The 15,864-nt window shown below is 31.8% G+C and overlaps 1 protein-coding gene across 1 annotated transcript; it reads right to left on the bottom strand.

The window, feature by feature from the left end:
- Positions 1–12,520: 12,520 nt before the first annotated feature.
- On the bottom strand, positions 12,521–13,907 carry LOC143529041 (23 kDa jasmonate-induced protein-like). Its single transcript, XM_077024928.1, has 2 exons — positions 13,398–13,907; positions 12,521–12,921 (listed from the first exon to the last, which is right to left on the bottom strand). Exons 1-2 carry the CDS (start codon positions 13,830–13,832, stop codon positions 12,739–12,741), a joined length of 618 nt encoding a protein of 205 aa, XP_076881043.1. The 5' UTR covers positions 13,833–13,907; the 3' UTR covers positions 12,521–12,738.
- Between the last annotated feature and the right edge of the window lie 1,957 nt (positions 13,908–15,864).

Genomic DNA, 15,864 nt, shown 5'->3' with positions numbered 1-15,864 from the left:
GTTAACTATTTTGAGGTGAGACATCCTATGGGATCTAGTGCTCAAGCTAATGGAGATGTGTATACTCCTCATGTAGCGGCAAAACAAGCTGCTCTAATGTCAAAAGCAGGTGCGCATTCTTTGAAATTTTTTAATCGACAGAAGGGAATTGTTGAGGTCATAACTCAAAAGGGAAAAAATGTCCAAGTAGTTAATTTGGAACAAAGAACTTGCTCGTGTGGTAAATGGGAGATATTTAAGTATCCGTGTTCTCATGTTTTGAGTGTATGCGTCAAACTTTGTTTGAACAATTGGCAATACATTAACAAGTGTTACTCAATTGTGGATTATTGTGCTACTTGGTCATCCGAGTTTTTCCCGATTCCTCATGAAGCTTATTGGCCGCAATCACCATCTATTAGATTACTTCCAAATTCGGATCTAAAGTGAGACAAAAAGGGTCGCCCTCGCTCTACAAGGCTACGGAATGGAATGGACATTAAAGAAGGAAAAAGTGGTAACCGTTGTGGAATTTGTGGAGAACGTGGTCATAATCGGTCAACATGTCCCTCCAAGCCTAGAAGAATTGACGTCTAAGTGGATGAAGTTGTTTAGACATTTTTATTTTAATCTCTACTTAATTTTATCAAGTTGACTTTATTTGACGTTCTTATTTTGTTTGTCTTTGATATTGAGACCGTTTAGTTTGAAACTCTTGTTTAGTATGTTTTTTTATCTTATTTTGAAGTTTATTTAGATGATTGCTAAGTTGTAGCTAACATGGCTTGATTAAAGAAAAAATTAAAAGAAAGTAATTCTAATTAGTTAATTAAAAAACAGAAATTAAAACTCCATTTGGTTCCTAAAAAACTTGCTGTAGGTGTAAGTGGATGAACTTCCTAAAAAACTTGCTGTAGAAATTAAAACTCCAGTAGTTTATGGTTTTCTCTTTTTTATTTTTTAACCCTATTGATAAAGAATTAAATAAAAAGGAGAGAGAATAGAAAATTTCTCATTTTGGTAAATAGTTTTAAAATAACCTATATTGGTAAATACTTTTTCCCACCAACCCATTTCGGTAAAAAACTCAGAGAAAAGAGAGGAGTTTGGTGGGATTTCTTGATGCCATACAAGGAGGGCACGACTGTTTGGAGAAACGGGAAGCACGAGTACGACATTTGACGGCGGTTAGGGTTTTACACAGAACAACAAGTCTTTCTCTTTATAACTCTTGGATGATTTTGGTGTTCATGATGTAGAGTCAAGGCTAATCCCCTCGTGACCACTTCAGGTGTAGGGTTTTGAGTAAACTTGTTATAATCGAATTCAATGTTCTTAGTTGTTTCAAAACTTGATTGATTGTCTTATTTTATCTTGTTTTGCTTTATTGATTAATTTTTTAAACAATATGTGTTTTGTTTATCAAATCTTGCATCAACTATTCAGTTGTGTTATCAATATTTAAGATTATATTCTTATCTCATTCATCCGATAGTCACTAGTCATTGCTTAAAAATCGGTTTTCATAATATAAAACTGGCAATTGGTCGCATTCAGTTGTGTCAACAATTCAGATAGGGTTTCGTTTGTCATCACAACTAAACTGCAAGGTCTGGTAATTATTACGCAATCAGCTTAAAAGAATCCGTGACTAGTTTGTTATCACATGACCTGAACTTGAAGTGAATCACTCGTTTCTTAAATTGTTTACAAATCATAAAAGTAATCGTGTCGTGTTCAAAACATTTTTCTAAACTGCTTGACATCATCTGCCCGCTTAGTTAATTAATCTTTTAAACTCATGAGTCAAACTTGCATCTTCCACTGATTTCCGTGGAGACGACTTTACTTAGCCGTACTAGTTACAGGTATTTAAGTTACATAAATACTTTTTTATTATTAAAGCACGATATCTACATCACTTACGCATCCAGACAACTAAAAATGCATGAAGAGAATTACACGACGTATCATTTAGAGTTGGGAGCAATAATTTTTGCCATAAATATCTGGAGATATTATATGTATGGCAGTAAGTTTACTGTATTCACAGTTCATAAAAAGCTTAAAATATATTTTTGGGCAAAAGAGGCTGAACATGAGGCAGAGATAATTTATGATTGTGAAATTCAGTATCGTGAAGGAAAACTAATGTAGTAGCTATTGTAATAAGCGGAAAAGAGCATGAGAAACCTAAAATAGTATGAGCTCTAAGGCTAGAACTTCATATCAACATAATTGGTAAAGTGAAAAATGCTCAGAAACAAACAATATAATAAAATAACATTGATGATGAAAAATGAAATTGTACTATTGATCAAATGGTCAAAGAAAATGATGAAATTCTCTTGATAGGGAAAAAAATTTGGGTATCAATCGTAGGAAGATTACGAGAAAAAACTATCAATAAATCCCATAAAACCAAATACACAATGCATCCCAGAAAGGATAAAATATATCAAGATTTGAAGAAAACCTATTGATGGATAAGAATGAAAAAGGACATACCCAATTATGTTTCGAAATGCTTAACTTGTTTACAAGTTAAAGCTGAACATCAAAAGCCGTCAGGATTACTTCAACAATTAGAAGTGCCAGAATGGAAATGGGAGTTAATAATGACGGATTTTGTTACTAAATTACCTACAACAAGAAGTGGTAATGACACAATCTAGGTGATTGTTGATTGATTCAAATCAGCTCATTTTATACCAATGAATAAAACTTTTAAAATGGAACAATTAGCTAAATTGTATATGTAGGAAAAGTTGTCTCATTAGATGGAGTTCCATTATCCATTGTATCTGATCGAGATAGCCATTTTACTTTTCATTCTTGGAAGAGTTTCCCAATAACCATGGGAACAAGATTGAACTTGAGCACAACGTATCATCTACAGAATGATGAACAAAGTAAAAGGACCATAAAAACATTGGAAGACATGCTAAGAGCATGTGTAATAGATTTTGGTGGAAATTGGGATGACCATTTACCACTAATAGAATTCTCCTACAACAACAGTTATCAATCAAGCATTAATGCTACCCAAATTGAAGCACTTTATGGACAAAGTGCATAAGCCCAGTGTGTTGGGCGAAAATAGGAGGAAAACAATTATCAGGTCTCTAAGTTATACAAGAAACTACTAACAAGATAGATCAAGTCAAGGATAGATTGAAGACTGGACGAGATCGTCCAAAGAGTTATGCAGATCATCGACACAAACCATTGGAATTTCAAGTGGAGATAAAGTACTAGTGAAAGTGTCTTTATGGAAAGGAGTTGTTCGATTCGGCAAGAAATGAAAGTTGAGTCTAGCTGGACCATTCCAAATTATTAAATGAATTGGAAAAGTAGCCTATCAACAAGAATTACCATAATGTACATGATGTATTTCATGTAAGTAACTTAAGAAAATGTTTAGCTGATGAATCATTGAAAGTACCTTTTCAAGATATAAAGGTAAACAGAAAGTTGAAATTCGTTCAGAAACATTTACAAATTGAAGATAGAAAAATCAAGAATCTCAAGCGTAAGAGACTCGTTCTGGTCAAAGTGAAGTGAGATTCAAGAAGCGGACCATAATATACTTGGGAATCAGAAACATGAATGAAACAAAAATATCCCACTTATTCCAATAAATCTTGAGGATGAGATTTAAAATAAGGAGGGGAGAATATTACAAACCAAAATATAAGCAAAATGAAGGTGGAAAAATAAGAAGGTTGGTTTCTCCCACATTGGTGAAAGAAGAAAGTGAAGTTATCCCACATGATTATCAATAAGAAAAGAGAACTTGTTGACATCATTAGAAGGCAAACTTGTAAGCTCTTTATAAGAAAGAGAGCTCACATGATAATATTTTTATATGACAAGACCTACTCAGAAGTCTTAGCGAGGGTGCGAAGCACCCGACGCGCACATGTACATGAATGAGCATGAGCTCGGGCAAAGTGCGATGGGCGTAATGTGTCGCATTGACGCACACACTCTGCCTAAGTATTTTTAGTGGTCGCGTTACACGATGGACAAATGCACAACACGTCATGATACAAGATGACTTGTAATTATCCTGAAATTTGCGTGTTCATCTCTCTACGCGACGTGGAGATTACGTTGACATGACATGTTGCCTGCCACATGGCATAGCTAGGGCTGGCTCAGTAACCCTATAAGCTAGTCGCGCTTTGCGATGACCCTCCTTTTAGGCGAAATCAGCTATAAAAGGGAGGTAACAAGGCCTTCATTCTTCATTTTTATATCACTTCTCTCTCATTTTCATATATTAAGATGTTAGTATAATACCTCGAGTAGTCGTAATGTGTAACACCCTAGATTTAGCCGAAACGCTTGAGTGTGACGTACATATTGCTCAAAACACATTTGACACTATTAAGTGATAATATTATCATTTATTATCTTAAGCATCAAATACACAAGTTCGAAGATAAAGAAATACAAGAAAAACAAAAAAAAAAAAAACAATTAACAACTTGACCATTTATTAATATAACCTAAGTTCTAGTGTCTTCTCCAAGTCTCATCTTCTAATGAATTGTACATGTAACATATATATAAAATAAAGTCAACTAAACGAATAGTTGGTGAGTTCACACAAGTTTAATATAAATACGTAAAAACCATACAATTCCATGAGACAAGTGTAATAATCACGCAAGTAAGGTCATTTCCAGTTGGTAACAACCAACGTACTCGGATAATGAGGCCCCTTTCCACTCATAACAAAATGGCCCTGAGTGCAAAGGGGGGGGAGTATGATCATACTTATTGAGGAAACCACGTGCAAGTAAGTTCGAGCAAGTAATCAAATAAACACACAAGTCCATGTAATGAATTGTAGTTTGTAAATGAAATCGTAAATACTTGAGTTTTTAAGATACATATGCTACCCCCAAAATGTGTCTAAGCGTTAAAAAGGGGCGTGAGAAACTCACCTTGAAATTGAAGCTAAACTTGAAATAACAACCGAAAGCGCGTTAAAGAAATTGAAACGATCAAACCTCAAGAACTATAAGTACACGAAATACAGTAGTTAAAGATTACTAACGGGATTGTAAAGGTTGAATAATATAGTTTTAAGAATCATGAATTATTTTATTATCTTAAGGACATTTTATTATAATAATATTTTCAAGCTTTACGAACTTTTAACGATTTTATTGTGGTTTTAATACTATTTAATTATTAGTTTATCACTAAATAAGGATTACAACATTTATTGAACAGATTATAACAGTATAATTTATCTCAAAAACAATTAAGTTAAGGTATTATAAAGATTAATAAAATAAAATAGTGACATAATATTATTCTGGTTTTCACGGATTTAATGGAAACTAAAAGTTGGTGTTTGAGTAAATAATGATAAAATAATTTATAACAATTTTTTTTACTTTAAAATAGTATTATTTAGTTTATATGATTTTTAATAATTTATTTGATTAATATAAAAAACTAAAAAGGCTTTTAAATAAAAAAACGGCTTGATACGAGTTTAAGCGAGTGGTCATTTCTGGTAGGACCCGAACTCAACTTTAGGTTGGGCTTGTTTCCGATATGGTAAAAAAATATTATATTTCAGAGAGTTAGATGAAAAGAATTAGTTTCGGATGTTGGATAAAGGATATAACTAAACCGAACTGAACAAATACATAAGCGAGTCAAGTTCGTTTTTGATGAACTAACAATAATGTTAGATAAATTTTAATATAAATATAAGTTCTATACAACCCGAACAAGCAAAGTTACAAACATGACATTCCTGAAAAAAGAACATAGATAATAAAAGAAGAATTCTTGAACTTCACGGTTTAACTTCATAAATCAAAGTAGGTGAAAATCACCAAAATGAGACAATATCAACATTATTTTGAAAATTGAGTTGTGAGAAAATGAAAAAAAATTGGAGCTCTATTTATTAGTGAATTGAGCTAGAGGTGTTTCAATTAAATTAAATTGGTCAAAATACTAAATGGATCATGAATACCATTCAAATTTGTATTTGGTTATAAAAATTAAGTTGTAACATACAAACTATATTAAAACAAATTTATAATCATCATAAAGAATTTTTTACCAAAATTTTAATGTAGTAGGAATGTATTTTTCATCTTTTAATAAAATTACTTTAAATAAAATTAATGTGACATAACTAAATTAAAATGAAGTACTTTGGTTATGCATCAATAATGTTATTTATGTGATATTTGAATAAAGAAAAATCACGCGTGTTATAATTTCTATATATATTTATATATATATATATATATATATATAGGGGTGGGATCTAGAGAGAACTTCTTTTAAAGAGAGAACTAGAGAACTGGTAAATAATTATTTTTAACTATTTAAAAAAAATTATTTTGTGATTTTTTTTCTTTCCTCATTCTAATAAGATGATATTGACCCTAAAAAAAAAAAACTTGTTGGTGTAGTACTGTAATGTATATGTGCACTAATGCCTATTGCATATATACAATAGTGTTTTATTCCATATAATACAACACAATTGCATTATCCAATACACACTATTGAATATATGCAAATACGACACTAATAATTGTATGCAAAACACATTATCGCAAATACAACACTAATGCACATATGCACTATATCGATTTTTTTTTAATTTTTGTATATAATATAACACTATTGCAAATAAACAATACAAACAACTATATAAATGCTATTCAACACTATTTCAAATATCAAAATGCACACTATTGCACATATGCATTATAAAAAAAGTCGATGTATTGCATATATGCATTACTCATTAATTTTTTTTAGTTTTATTTTTTTTTTGTGGTGAAGAATAACAACATATAAGAAGGATGAAAGAAAAAAAATTTTAAAAATATTTTTTTTAATTAAATTAAAAATACTTCATTATTAGTTCTCTAGTTATCTTCATAAAATGGAGTTCTCTCATGATCCTCTCCCTATATATATGTATATATAGAAAATGGTTCAAATAAAAAGAAGTTGTTTCCTAGGAATGGTAAGAACCAATAGAATTTGACATTTGGCATTAAAACCTATGGTGAAAGAATAATTCTAGAAAACTATGTCGGTTATAATGGTATAAGAATAATTTTAGGAAACTATGACGGTTTTTGGTAATTTTAAATCTCAACCATTGATTGATATGATCCAATGGCTATGATTTATTCTTAGTCTTCCTAGGAAACTATTTCTTTTTATTATAACCCACCCCTATATATATATATATATTAGTAACGATTAATATCATTAAATATCTTTAGGAAAGAAAAACTGTTACATACGAAATATGTAACATATGGGTATATGTATAACTAAACGAATCACATCGAATAATAAAACGGGTCGGTTTAACGAATACAATACAAGTAATAGAAATTGACGAATGCCACATAAAATACATGAAACGAAACTATATATATATATAGGTTTAAGTTCAAGAAAGAAATAGATTTATTGCAAGAAATGAGAGAAATGAATACAACCAATAAGAAATTTCATATTCTTTTTCTTTTTTTTTTAAATAGAGAGGTAGGAAGGTAAAATCTCATAATTATTTTATATGGCAAGTTTTGTTTAATTAAACAAATATGCTGGAATAATTTTTTTTGTTTAATTAAATTCTTTTTATTCTTATATTATTTAAAATTTATATATTAGATTATATTATCCCTATCTTAACATCGATTTTTTTTTCAATCGTATCCACATTATCAATTTGATCTTCACTTATTATGATCGCGACCTTCACTTATTAACAATTTACGATATACACTTAGTATCAATTTGATTTATCACGATCTTCACTTATTATCAATTTGCGATCTTCACTTACGATATATTTCATGGCAAGTTTCGGTTTTTTTTGTTACACCTAAAACACGGGTATTCATAAAAAACGCACTTTAAATACTACGTGTTTCGACTCCACCCACACGTAATGACGTAAATCGAATACTGATATACGTTGTTACGCCTTGCAGTTTCCTACACCATCTCAACCATATATAAGTGTAGGAACTCTGGCGCTAAATGTTGGAACTTTCGAACAGTTCTCACGAACTGTGTAGGAAAAACTTTCATGTATTTCTATTATCTTTCGACGGCTTACTGTATATCTACACGAAAGTACATTTAAATAATCATTTTTAAAAGGCATATTAGATTATAATACTAAACATATCTTTCCCAAGACCAGTGTAGGAACTTTTATTTAAAACTAATTTTCATGTCAGACATAATATTAGATTTTAATAAACAATGTTAGGGATATTATATTTCAATAATCAGAACATTTTCTCCAAAAGCAGTGTATAAACTTTGACTGTGAACTTAGTTAAATTTTATATTTCAATGTGAATTTTTGTTTTCACAAAACATTCGATTCATAATGCTCATAGCTAATATAGAACACGTACAATATATTTCATGGCAAGTTTCGGTTTTTTTTGTTACACCTAAAACACAGGTATTAATAAAAAACACACTTTAAATACTACGTGTTTCGACTCCACCCACACGTAAATCGTATACTGATATACGTTGTTACGCCTTGCAGTTTCCTACACTTTTCTTATATCATGCACAACTTTTTTACCTACACAAATAAAATTAAAGCATATTTAATAAACACCGCAAACTAACATACAACGTCTAATATACAACTCACTAGGTACACATCATACCTTTCTTGGCTATCATATCGTGTTAAGAAACACTCGCACCTACATTCCAAATTAAGTTGAACAACTAGTTAAAACCTTACTAAATTTAAGCCTAATAACAATATTTATGTCACATGCACTACTCATAAATAACATACCTCTGTTTCTTTTAATTCCATGTTTGCTACTACAAGCAATTGTAGTTATGTTTGCCACTTCAACTTGTCCACCTACATTATCTAAAAAAATTATAAAAGTTACAACCCTATGCCAGACTACACAACCCATAAAGACAATAATAACTACACCTACATTAGCTAAAAAATTCTAAAAGTTACAACCCTATGCCAGACTAAGTTTAACAAATCCAACACAACTACAATCGTTACAACAAGCAATCATACCTTTTCTTGGCTATACCTTGTTCAGATTGCATACCAACACTGGAACCTACGTTGTCAACAAAATTCAAACATTATACAAAATTTAAAAACACATTGCATTCACAAGTCTACAAAACCATACCTCCAATGCTTTGTTTCCCACCTTTGCTTCTTTTTAAATTTTTGGTAACATTGGTCGCATCAGTCTTCCCCACTGCAATAACAATTCAACATTTTTAAATTATTGATAGCTTACCAGCTGAAATAAGTGTCACCTACATTGTGACTACTTCTAAACACAAAAAAAAACATACACAACCATCCATACTTTATAAAATTTCTTTAACAAATTACAATTTTTTTTTATTTATACAATTTCGAGTAAGAAATCCATCAGAACACCTTACATCAATATATTCTAACTACACAAACCATAAAGACACAAACCATAAAGACATCCTACACATCAAACATATCAACCACTTTAGTAAAATTTTACTTTAACTACTACTATAGATACTAGCAACACAGTCACCAAAAAACATTCCAAATAAAAAATTTTCATCATACAGAAACCTACACAACAATTTGAAAAAAGTTTAAAATAATTCTATAACATTTCTAACTACCACTACATTACAAAAACATCCCTACACAATACATGTTATCCACTAACTTAACCTCAATCTGAATTATCAGACAACCAAAAACACAAAATACGAACCGTTGACATGGATTTAACTAAACCCACATCCCACTAAATAAAAAAAAAGAATACACTTCAAAACTCAACATATAAACCAATCCTACACATATATGCAACTAGATCCTACAGTTAACACAAACTACAATTACTCTCAGTGACACATAACAAGCTTCGTACAAAACTATTAACAATTACCAATATCTTGTCCATCTTCCACATTCTCAGCTTCCACATGAAGAGGATTTTCGGCAGAATTCAAGGCTATCCTATGACTACTCCTTTATGCACTCAACAAAAAAACAAAAAAAAAATCATTTTAATTCCTAATTTTTAACAAATGTACAAAAATCAAATCAATGTCGGGTTACCTTTTTTCAATCCGAGTTTGCCCTTTCATTTTTTTTGACCTACACAACAGTTAACAACCATGAACAACAATTCCAGTAACAGCCTCCACTTCCGGTTTCCGATGGCTAACATAACCAATCGGATCCGCAGTAACTAATTGCAACAACTACGCCTACCTACATCGAAGAATAGAATGAAAAAACCAATATATAAAAACTAAATCTTACCGTCATGGCTGTAAAAACCTTGACCTATTGACGACAAAAAGATCATCGGCGAAAAATAAGCTACCCAAGCATTGTGATTACATAAGATAACACCTTTTATAATTGTCCACGATGACGGATCTTCAACACAAGAATGATTACAGAAATTGTTGATAAATATAGATGATTCTAATTGTTTAATTTGATATGGTATAGTGGTTGAAGATGAAAGGTTTTTTTTTTCTGAAAAGTGAATTTTTGTTTGACCCCCGTGAACTGTGGTGGGTTTTAATTTGCCGGCACCTCTTAAGCCTACACAAAAATTACTAACATACCCTTCCAGTGTTAATATGTATAAACCCTTTGACATTTTGTTTACAAAAATGCCACAACAACTACTAACCAATGATCATTCTTAATCTAGTGATCTTGTTAACTTCTTTCATTTCTTGCAATAAATTTATTTCTCTCTTGAACCATCCTCTCTCTCTCTCTCTCTCTATATATATATATATATATATATATAAACAAAACCAAAAATTTAAAATGGATCGTGTTTTCGGGTTTGAATTAATGAATGTCATAATGATACCTTGTCCAATCAAAATAAGCTTTCATACACGAATCAAAAGCTCTGCCTGAATATGGTCAGACTTTGTGTCATCGTGTAAAGTTTCTAATCTCGTAATTATCGTTATGATGTTTGTACTAATATAGATATATTACATTGTGTTTAAATAGGTGGTTAATACCAAAAAGCTCTTTGTTTGTAAACTTGCAAGATGAGACATTCGAGTTTTTATACAACTCACATTGTTATGAGACAATTGTTTTTCCAATAATATCATGATGATTTTAAAATTTATTAAACTCACGAAAGATAGTCCAAATGTGTTCAAAAGGTTCTAATTACGTTACAGTAATTAAATCTCTGTAAACTTACGGGATTATTACTACTGGTATTGTGAGGTTTTGTATACAAAGCTTGCCTAATAGGCTATTACATGTTACTTATTGTACAAGTGTTAACCAATAAGTAATATGATCACAGTCACGGTCGAGTGACAAGATGATATGAGTTGATAGAGGACTCTTACTATTTTGTTATCTATTTAAAATATTATATTGTATTAAATAAGGGAAAATGAGTAAGGTCCTATTCTACTAGAATCTTGATCGACAATATTATATATACTAACAAAATGACTTTCCATCTTCGAGTGTAGTGTTGTGAATCTTTTAAATAATATTATTAATATGAGTAGTTATCTTTTTGTAAAAGAAAATTATCCAGACGTTACAGTTCATTTCTTTTGGTTGTTGTCATAGATCTCATGATAATAGGATCTTTGAAGTTTGAAATGTGATCTGATATAAGTATAACGCTATAATCACTCTATTGTTGATCAAGAAAACACCAAGAGAACGTTTTATTTTATGTAAAGCTTTATAAGCCAATCATTACAAGCATACATAGAGCTGAGGTGCTGCTGGTTTTCATCACAATGGCTCAAGTAGTAAGAGTCTTATTGTAGCTACGGGGATGGTGTTCGTTATCTAGTTGACAATAAACATATACTACTTCTGCTACAATAAATAAAGCAGGACACAAGTTTCTAATATCACTATCCTAAACGTTGACCAACAAAACAGAATACTGATTTTCAGATATGAAGAAAGCTAGAATTGAAGTTGTGTGTTGATACAAAATGCCCTAAATATCCAAGGGTTCAAGTTGAGGGGTTACTTAAATAACATTTAAACATAAATACATTTTACTATTATTGTTTTTAGTTATGTCTATTTTACTAATTTTATACATTTTTTTTAAAGTTCCACCTACTCTGTCAAACAACTAAATATATATAAAAAGATACAAAGATATAGCTTCCAACTACCGGCTACAGCTACCAGCCACCAACTTCCAGCTACAGCTAGCAGCCAGTTTTGCTAAACATACCCCTTGTTTGGTGTTAAATTTTTACGTTGTTGCATAAACATCCATACGCTCGTTGCTATTTTTTATTTGTAACTTAAAGTTGCTTTCAATATTTTCATAGATAATTGGAAACACGGTTTTCCATCTTCTAAGTGTAGCGTTGTAGATCTTTTAAATCTTTTTATTAATTAACATTTTTACAAGGAAAAATATCCAGAAGCTACAGTCCTATTTCTTTTGTTTGTTCTCATGATAATAGGATCTCTTTGAAGTTCAAAAGTGATCTGGCATAAGAAAACGTTATACATGTCTATCAACAACACACCAAGACGACATTTTATTTATTTAAAGCTTTAGCCAAACATCACCTACTGAGTTTGGCTTATTATATATTATTACAAGCATACATAGAACTTAGGAGATGCAGTTTCGATCACAATGGCTCAAGTAGTAAGAGCCTTATTGTAACTACGGGGATCGTGTTCGTTATCTATTTGGCAAGACAGAAAGAGGCGTTGAAACATGGAGTGTTGCCATTCACTTCGATGGTTACATTTGTACCATAGCCTTCCATTCTTGCTAGACTTTGAGCACCAGAATCCTTCAACTTCTTATATATCACATCCCAGTCACAGGTATTAAAGTATCCCGGAACATTCATCTCACAATAAGCCTGCAACATTCGCATAAATAATTCGTTGTTATATATTAATTATGCATGACATTACAAGAACAATGGCTAAAAATGACTAAAACGCATGGTTATTATAGGGTCAATTGGACTAGTCAACAACAGGAGAATGTTTGTTTGAAGAACCTCTCCCCAAAATGTTCATACTAAAGCTTGTCGACCTACTGACTTTTAATCATTGGCTCATGGCATTATTAGCCAAGTAGATTTTGTCAGTTGTCCTAAAACCGTCGATTCGAAGATACTACTTTGGAGCTTGACGAGATCGATTATTTTGGGCAAGTGGCCCAATCTGGTTGGCCAAATTTCCGTTGAGTTCATGATAAATTTCAGCAAGTAAAAGGGTTTCGGCTTAGACATTTTGAAAAGAGGTTGGTAAAACGGACATTCTCTTGATGTTGATTAGTCAAATTAACATTTCTTGTGACCTAAATGTGACTGACAATATATATACTTACACTGTTCATTCCACCCAAGCCAGTTTTCCAAGGGTTGTTCCAAGCGATCATTGCATCGGTGCAATTCTGGATGCGGTACACAACAGCAGCAATTGATCCTTTGGGGTGTGAGCCACTAGTGCCAACATGTCGAAAAACCGCCCACTGCCCATTTTGGATGCTCACCGGGTAGTGCCAAACAACGCTTCCCTCCCAATCGTAGGCGGTCACTTTAGTTATAGTAACTCCGGTGGCATTGTACATCATGCCAAATGTGGAGCAATCTGGGTCTTGGGCGTTTCCCGCTGCTGCATTTTGAGACTTGTTTGAAAGCTGCAACACCTGGTCGAGCTTGCCATCAGCGTTTTGGTAGTTTTGGGCTGCTTGGGCCCTTTGGGCAAGAGTTCCTTGAGTGATTGGGTTGCCAAACACACGAACCGCGGTTGCAGCTGCCATTGTTTAGTCTGAATTAACTGGTATTACAATTTAGCAATTTAATGTCTGGTTTGGTTTCGTATGGATATTTATGTCATGGGCACTACCCTATTTATAAGCCTCTCGGGGACTAGGTACTCACTCATTCAACTGATCAAGTCATTTTCCATATTTGCATAATTTGATGGGGGTATATATTCCTTTTACATTAAGCCACCACTTAATTTAATTAGTGCATGTCACCATAGTGATGGACTTTCCATAACCCTACATTATGATTATCTGTTGAATATCAAAGGTTAGACTGCTTAAAACCCAAACAATAAATTAACTTTATATAGTTAACATTATCGGTTGAAAGAAAAACTTATAAGTCACATAGGTTGCATAGGGTAACTATTAATATACACACAAAGAAAATCAAAATCTTGATAAATTGCTTGTATTATTTATATATAAGATTTTGAGTATTGTGTAACACATGGGCTTACTTAAAAGATTTTGAATTTAAGATACAAAGTTTTGGTCACGTTAAATATTATCACGGTTTGGTGACCCACATCACGTGCATGTGGGTCATACACATAGAGGTTTTGGGGTTTTCTGTAAACTTTGAAGGACTTCAATATTTGTGTAGTTTAGCGCATAATTGTTAAAGTTGTATATGTATTCCTTTGCCCCAACCCGGGCAGAGGGTCATCCCTAACAATGCTTGGGCCTTTTGGGACCTGTGTGGGTAAAATAATTGGACCCTCATACAAAATTATTTTAAAACTTAAGTAATTGACAATAACTGTTATTAGTTTGTTGTTATGAAGGTATAAAAAATAAGCTTTTTCAGCCCTTGCTTTATTCGACCGTTGCTATTTCATTTCTCACTTTGTCAATGTCAAGTTCTATTAACTTAATAGTAAGGCTCTCTTAACATTTTTAAAAGCAAATTAGTATATGAGCTAATTTGTATCAAACAGTATTGGGTTTCAAATTTTTGTTTGAGATGGTATTGGCTTTTTTACATTATATTTTTAGAGACATTTTATATCTATATAAAAATAACAAATTATTTATTTATATTAATAAAATGATTAAAAGTTACATGATCGATATATGATAACCTAATAATTAATTAGGCCAATTGTAGTGGGCGAATTTGGAGGGGCGAATAGGGCGGTTTTTTGTAGGGGGGGGGGGGGGGGTGGGACATCGCCCCAGGGCGATATTGGGGCGAAAAGGGGCGGGGGCGGGAGGGTTTTGTCACCGGAAGAAGGAAAAGAATATTATTATTTTATTAATATTTGTGATATATATATATATATATATATATATATATATAGAGAGAGAGAGAGAGAGAGAGAGAGAGACAGAGAGAGAGAGAGAGAGAGAGAGATGGGTTATAATAAGAAGTAGATTTTTCCTAAGAAGTGTAGAAAATGTGTTTTCACCATTAGATCTAATAAAACACACCGCAATTCAAATAAAACACACTGCATAATAAACACACTTTTCATATCATCATCAGATCAACATATCTAACGAACTAGATTGCTTCTTACACTTCTTAGGGACACTTCATTTCTTATTTTAATCCCACTATATATATATATATATATATATATATATATATATATATATATATATATATATATATATATATATATATATTACTATTTGTAGTCTCTACACCATTACACTCTAAAAACAAATTCCCACCACTTCCTAACAGGACGCCACGTGTCGCAATTCGCCCCAGTTTATAACCCCTCCACTACGCATAGCCTTAGCTAGTTCAGCAATATATGATTAGAAAAAAGAGGCAAACTAAACCTCTTCTACATAATTACATTTATTTAATTTATTACATACAACAACAAAATCAACAAAGTAAAAATAAGTATGTTAAAATAGCATAGAGTTGGTGTTAACACTTTTCAAGAAAGAAACAAAAAAAAAGATATTAAAATACTTTATTTCTTACTTTTACGTAAAGAATACATATATCACCATCATCATATCTTCTTACTCTATCCATTTTACACATAATACACGTCATGCC

The sequence above is a fragment of the Bidens hawaiensis genome, unplaced genomic scaffold (genome assembly GCF_021521415.1).
Source record: "Bidens hawaiensis isolate Kalapana, Puna unplaced genomic scaffold, B.hawaiensis_p1.1 tig00000636_1, whole genome shotgun sequence".
NCBI classification, from domain to species: domain Eukaryota; kingdom Viridiplantae; phylum Streptophyta; class Magnoliopsida; order Asterales; family Asteraceae; genus Bidens; species Bidens hawaiensis.
This window is presented reverse-complemented; position numbering and strand designations above follow the sequence as displayed.